The sequence below is a fragment of the Trematomus bernacchii genome, unplaced genomic scaffold (genome assembly GCF_902827165.1).
Source record: "Trematomus bernacchii unplaced genomic scaffold, fTreBer1.1, whole genome shotgun sequence".
Lineage (NCBI taxonomy): Eukaryota > Metazoa > Chordata > Actinopteri > Perciformes > Nototheniidae > Trematomus > Trematomus bernacchii.
Window position 1 is genome coordinate 6,717,899 of NW_022988097.1, and position 6,734 is coordinate 6,724,632.

General features: G+C 36.8%; 1 protein-coding gene across 1 annotated transcript; it reads left to right on the forward strand.

Moving 5' to 3' along the window:
• The first annotated feature begins 1,123 nt into the window (after positions 1-1,123).
• On the forward strand, positions 1,124-4,372 carry il12ba (interleukin 12Ba). The gene is given in 9 exon segments (XM_034121309.1): positions 1,124-1,400; positions 1,402-1,434; positions 2,037-2,121; positions 2,214-2,468; positions 2,614-2,719; positions 3,032-3,282; positions 3,383-3,555; positions 3,696-3,820; positions 4,176-4,372. Coding segments are annotated over 9 exon segments (1,203 nt in total). The 5' UTR covers positions 1,124-1,277; the 3' UTR covers positions 4,228-4,372.
• The last annotated feature ends 2,362 nt before the right edge of the window (positions 4,373-6,734 follow it).

Below are 6,734 nucleotides of genomic sequence, written 5' to 3' on the forward strand. Positions count from 1 at the left end.
TTGCATTAGCCTATAACATCTATGAAGGCTATATTAATCAAAAGTAAATCAATAAGGTTCATGTAGAAGACTAATAAAAGCCTAGATGGGTGAAAACTTTATTTGTATAGTTTTAAAAAAAATATTATTGTCACAGACAATTATGTCTTAAAATGTCAGTATAGGCCTATCGAGAGGCGAAGTCAATCAATTAATCAATCAATGTTTATTTATATAGCCCAATATAACAAATGTTACATTTGTCTCAGTGGACTTCACAGTTTGTACAGAATATCACTATGACAATACGACACCCTCTGTCCTTAGACCCTCACATCGTACAAGGAAACATTTCCAAAAAAGGAAAAACCCCACAGTTTAAAGGGGAAAATGGGAGAAACCTCAGGGAGAGTAACAGAGGAGGGATCCCTCTCCCAGGACGGACAGACGTGCAATAGATGCCGTGTATAAATCGAAAAGAGAATACATTTACAACATAGGTAGACCAAATGTTTGAAATGCATGTGTGTGTCTATAATAAGATTACCTCTATCGTTTGTAGGCTTTACCCTTTTATTCTGAAGGGTTTGATTGGAAGTGTAATTTGATTTCGCTGCAGGTGTGCGCGATCAATCACAAGCCCAGTGCGTCCTGGGATAACGCCACACTTTTCACGGCAAAAGTAATGTCAGAAAACACGAAGGAAGGTATTTTATATTTTCTATATAAAGATGTCCTGCAATGCTGGTCCAACTAACCCTCAGCATGAAACTATTCTATTACCTTTATTATACATCCTCATTTCGATATTGACTAGTAATGTGCACGTAGCGTTAATCTCCCTTTCCACATGAAACAAGCTAGCTGTTTTCGTGGGGTTGTTACATTAAATTAAGTTTATTATGGAGCATTCATAATTGTGCTGTGCACATTTTTATCTTTGTGTAATGTTGTGTCTTCGTAAAATACATTAAATGTAACACTTTGAAACTGTGTCATGAGAAAAAAGTGTACCGTTAGCCACATAAGTAACATGTCAAATAAACTGTGGTTAAGGCTATTGTTTGCAACTAGTGTTACGTCAACCTGCCCAGTGTAACAAAGGCTATGACAAAATGAAAGTGAAATGTAATACATGCCAGCCTGAAGGTAAACAAACAGGCACTGCTCTTAATAGCATTGCTACAAACAGCGTTAATATGCTGCTAAAGGGGACAAATAGCCGTGAAAACCTTTGAAATAATGTACAGGAATACAAAAGGTCACAAAAGAAGTGAAGTGTGGCAGTGGGAGTGAGCATGGCTTCCTCTGTTCATGCCATGGCTGATGGAAAGCGACGTTATTCTGGACTTTTTTATTCTGGACGGGAAATGGGTTTGTCTCTTCTGAAACGTCAGCATGCGTTAAGACATAAAAGGCCGTCAGAATGGCAGAATCGGAGAGACTAATGCAAAGGTAAGATATCTGACTGATTTGTTATTTGTTTAACTTTATTTTAGAAAAATATTGAGATGAATCCATAAAGATAGGTTAGTCATTGAACAATGTGTAGCTTTAGGCTTTTAAATAACTAAGTAAAATGTTGAAACTATAAATTGACATAGGCCTATAGACATATTTAAAATTGATTCCGGATTTTTTATTTTATGAACATGCCAACTGCATTTTCATTAATACAAACATAGCCAGTGGCTCTTCGTAACTTTGGTATGATATAGTGAGTTTAAATATGTGTTTTAGATATGACTATATTGAGGCAAATTTGAGTGATGTTGTAATGAAGGAATGTTAAGCATCATATTTCTTCATGTTTGGTTATTGAGATTAAGCAATGTTTCCTTGTTATTTTTGTTTTAATTTATCCTTGTATTTTCTGGTATTTTGGGTAATGTTCATGTTTTTGTATTGTCAAATGTAGTTCCTTAGATTTTTACATAATGCTAACATGGTCAATTTATGGCATTTTGTGTCATTAACTCAAGATGTAATGTTTTTTTTTTAGGTAGTATGTATTTAGACCTCACTTTCTCCCTTTCTGTCTCCTCCTTGTTATTCAGATGAAGTTATTTGTTTGTATGGTCTGTGTATTTCTGCAAGTCAGTCATCAAAATCCAACTGGCCACTGGACTCTGCTGCCCCACAGTAAGTTTGATCTCTTTGAAAACACATTATCCTCACTCCACGTTCAAATATGTTCTTCCCTAACCTCATTTAACTCCTGTGTCCTCCTGTAGTTTTGGTCGTGGAGGCACCATGGGACCAGATGCCCCTGAGGTGCCTGGAGCAGCCAGCGGAGCTTCTGAGGAAAGACGCCAAGATCGAGGATATTTTTTGGAGAAAGGACGGAAATGAGGAAGAACAGAAAGGAAACACCTATATGCTAGAGGAAAGCTTAGTAGGGGGCAACTTCACCTGCCACAGCAAGGATGGATCGCTCCTCAATCACACTGTTGTCCTGATCCAAGACAATGAAACTAACCGGAGAAGAGGTGGAGTGTTATTTGAAATATTGCAATGTCACAGTTAAACAGCAGCACGATTTGGGGAACTTTTAAGGGATTTCAACTGATGAATTGCTTCTCTTTTTTTGTGTGTGTTCCCATTTCTGCATGTTTATGTTTCTTCCACTATTAGATGAGAATTTGAATTGCTCGGCTACAAATTACAACGGAGAGTTCCTCTGCTCTTGGCCCAAACTCACCGGTCTTGGTGGCAAAGTAGCATTTATCAAAGCTCGACGGTAAGCTCACTAGCTGCTGAAATGTTTTCTGTTTCTCTCTCCAATAATAACATCATGTTCAGACTCATGTCAGAGCTGAGACTACACAGTGGCATGCATAAATACCTCCTTGTGAAAGGAAGCACAAAGTACTTCTTTAACATGTCATGCAGGGATCATTGCAATCAGATTTTAATTTAAATAAATAACACAGCTCTAGAAGTTCCCGAATGCTGTTTTGCTACTTAGCCTTTTTGTCTATAAAACGTTGACTCATGTTATTGACATGAATATCAAAGTCTTGTCAATAAATATATGTATTTTTGTATGCAGTGTTTCTGACAACTATGAAACCCAGTGCTCTGTGGATAAAAGCGGTCGCCGTTGGACGTGCTCCTCAGGTCAGAGTAACTTAATTTGTTCAGTGGACAAAAAAAATCAAAGAAAAAGGAAGATCTCGTGCCGGGATGAGCAGCACTGCCCCTTCACTGAGGAGAGCCAGCATATCGACATCACTGTCTACGTGTGGAGGAAGTACTTCTATTTGGATAACTACTCCAAACGCTTTCTCCTGTCAGAGATAGGTGTGTGTGACCTGGAGATGTGTTTTTGTTTTCCTATAGTAGTCCCCTTTCTCTGTTTTTATTTGTTTTCTGATTCTGTCTTTGTTTGTCATCTCTATAGTGAAACCTGACAAGGTGGAAATCAGTAAAGTAAACAAAACTACGATACAGTGGAGTTACCCGAGCTCCTGGAGCAGTCCCTACTCCTACTTCCCTCTTAGTTTCGAGATTGCCCAGCTCAGGTGGGGATGCGAAAGATGCAAGGACCTGTGCGGAAACAGAAAATCAACTGAGGTAAGACACAACTGAAATCTGCAATTTAAAATGAAGTTAAAGTAAAAAAATGAATCTCACAAAATACAAATGTTATGTCAAATGACAGAAAATCCCACAAATCAAAAAATGACGTAATATAACTTGTTTTTATTTCTCAGACATTGACATTCAACTCTTCAGACGTTTGTCAGTTTAGGGTCACTCAACGTAGGACTAAGGTGGTCTGTGTCCGGGCTAAAGATGCGCTCTGTGACTCACCATGGAGCGAGTGGAGCCACATCAGGTCAGTGCCTCCCAGTGGTGGCAAGTGGGAGATTCAGGATGTATCCCCCTTTAATTCATACAAGTTAACCTCAGTAATTTACTTTGTTGCTTGTCATCTGACTTCCCCCTGCTTCTATCATTTTGTATACAGACATTTTTGCATCAAAGCCACAAGAAGGGGATAATTTGTGAGAGAGTATAATTACTGTATGTTCTCCTTATTGCCGATTGATTAATAGTTTGAGATGGTAACCTTCTCAACGGCATCAATCTAGTAGACAAGGTTTTAACTTTTACTTTACAGAGAACTCAATTAGATGATTTTGCTTGCCTTCTTCAGAACTAATTTCCTTATCTTTTGTTTAACATTACAGAATGAGTGGCAGGAAGAACAAAAACAACAAACGCAAGAAAAACAAACCTTGAGCTCAACAGGAAAAGAGAATCTCCAAACTGGACATATCATTGAATGTTTGTTGTGCTTTTTATTTATTTTTATTTCTATTTATCTAATAATTTATCCTGTAGTTAGTAATATTTTAACTGATGAGTGCAAAAATAAAATCTTATTTAACGCAAAAATGTTTGTCTTGTGTATCATTTTGCTGAATATTGGATTTTCCTTTATTTCACAGTTACAATCAGCAGCATTATTCTCTATTAGAAGAATTGATATTTGACCTTAACTAGAGTCTTTATTGGAATGTTTTTACATTGTTTTGACAAAGTATCATTCTTTACACTCTTGACACCTAACCTTGTACCTTTTTAGTAGAGAACAGAAGCATCAATAGTTTTTTCTATTTGACTCATTTAAAAAGGGTTGCATCTTGTCAGCTGTTCATGGTTTTTCCCTAACCAGTTAGGTGAGTGTGGCTATTAGACTAAACTCTCCTTCTCACAAAGCTGAACGACAGTGTTGTGTCTGTTGATGTTCTTTGGAAGGAGATGTGGCACGTGTGGTATTTCCTCCTTTGCTTGCCAAGTGACACATGTAGTTTGTGTTATGTTCTCTTCCCATCTCTCTGTTGCTCTCCGTCCTTCTCTATCATCATTAAACACTTTAGTTATGTAGTAAGTCGAGTTTTACATTGCATCAGGACAGGTTGTAAGGCAAAGGGAATTTAAACTAAGACAAACTGCATTCTGTTCTTTTATAATCATACTAATCACATAATGTCATATAATTCAGAAGATAAAATAAATATACCAGACAAACACAGGATAGGAAATGTGTTATTACATCTCTCAAAGCAGATATTTCAAGATCTTTAGACTTTTTTCACCTTAAATCCTATGTACATTGTGGACAAGATGGTGTCTTTTTACACAGCAGATCCAAGTAACCTTCAAATCCAGTGTTTATTTAGCAAAGTGAATACACAGATTTGTATATTCCCAAAACACCACATCACGTGTTGGAAATGCCCAAACAAACAACACCACACCTAAGAGTGAGAATCTCTTCCCAGTCATAGTGGTAAACCTTCACTTCCCCTTCAGCGAAAGCAGAAGAGGTTAAGTGATGTAAGCACAGTCAGGGGCCGACATACTGCACGTTTAACCCAACACTCCTGACCTTTTCCCCGAAGGTTCTTTATTGTTGGTTTAATGTTACAGAGAGCACATGACACATTTTCCAGTTCCCACTGAATGTAATAGGGGAAGAACATACTGATACTGCTGTAATGCACGCCCTATGGCACTATTCAACGTGACATTACATCAGATCTTCTGTATCAGTGTGTCCATTAATAAATCTCGTTTTTTCAAAATACATGATAGAGCTGATCATTGTAAGGTCATCCAGCTTCATGTTGTCTTTTGAAATGAACTAATGGATATCCAGTAAAGCTGCAAATAACAATTACTGTATTTTCATTATGGATTCATCTTTGTTTTGTCAATTAAACCGGTAATCATGTTCTCCGTAAATTGTCAGAACATAGTGAAATATTCCTATTTCAGTTTGCCAAAACCCAAAGGGACATATTAGTTCTTTTTTTATCTAAGAGTCCAAAACCTTAAGATCAGAATCAAATCAGAAACAGGTTTATTACCAGGTAGGGTTACACTTACGAGGAATTTGACTAGGTGTCGTGGTGCATACATGAAAGTAAAACAACAATTAAAACACAGATAGAGAACTAGAAAAAAATATTAAAGATATAGTTAAATATAACAGTAGAATGGAATAAAATATGGAATAAAAATAAGGCAGTAATAAGAAAAGAAAACAGATATTGTTGTACATTGTATGCATTAATGTAATGCATAGAGTCTATCATGCTAAGATATTAAGGTTATTATATTTTATACATAACATTTATCAAATCAAAATCTTACAAAACCAGCTTGGAATTTTTGCTTTAAATATGACTTAAAACAATTGTTTCAGCTATATGTTTAATTGGATAATCTACATTATAAGAGTTTTTCCATAAACTACTTAAAGCAGCGACCCACATATTACATGAGCACAATTTCAAGACAAAGCTAGCCATGTAAAATAATGGAGGAAGTGGGTACTGTGCTAAAAAGCTAAAACCGAGACAGCCATAAAGGCAATTAATACATTATGAGTTCTGATGAGTCAGCCGTGACCTTGGCTTCAGTCTCACTATAATGATGTATTGTTCCGCATGTCTCACATGATTTCACTGGAACAAACCGCAGTGTGTCTCAGATTAAAGGACGTCAAAGGGTACAAATGTAATCAAAGTGTTTTATTGTTTTAACGCAGCCATCAACCCAGCATATTAATAGTCAATGGATTCTCAGTCCTTTGTCGCCACCTGTGAAACATTTTGAACTCTCTTTGCTGAACTGATAGTTTTTTGGCTAAAATCGTTTCTGGAACATGAAACTGGGGAGCAGTCGGCAGCAGAGTTGCTAAAGCCATTTGACGTCATTTGTTTTGACCTTTAGGTATA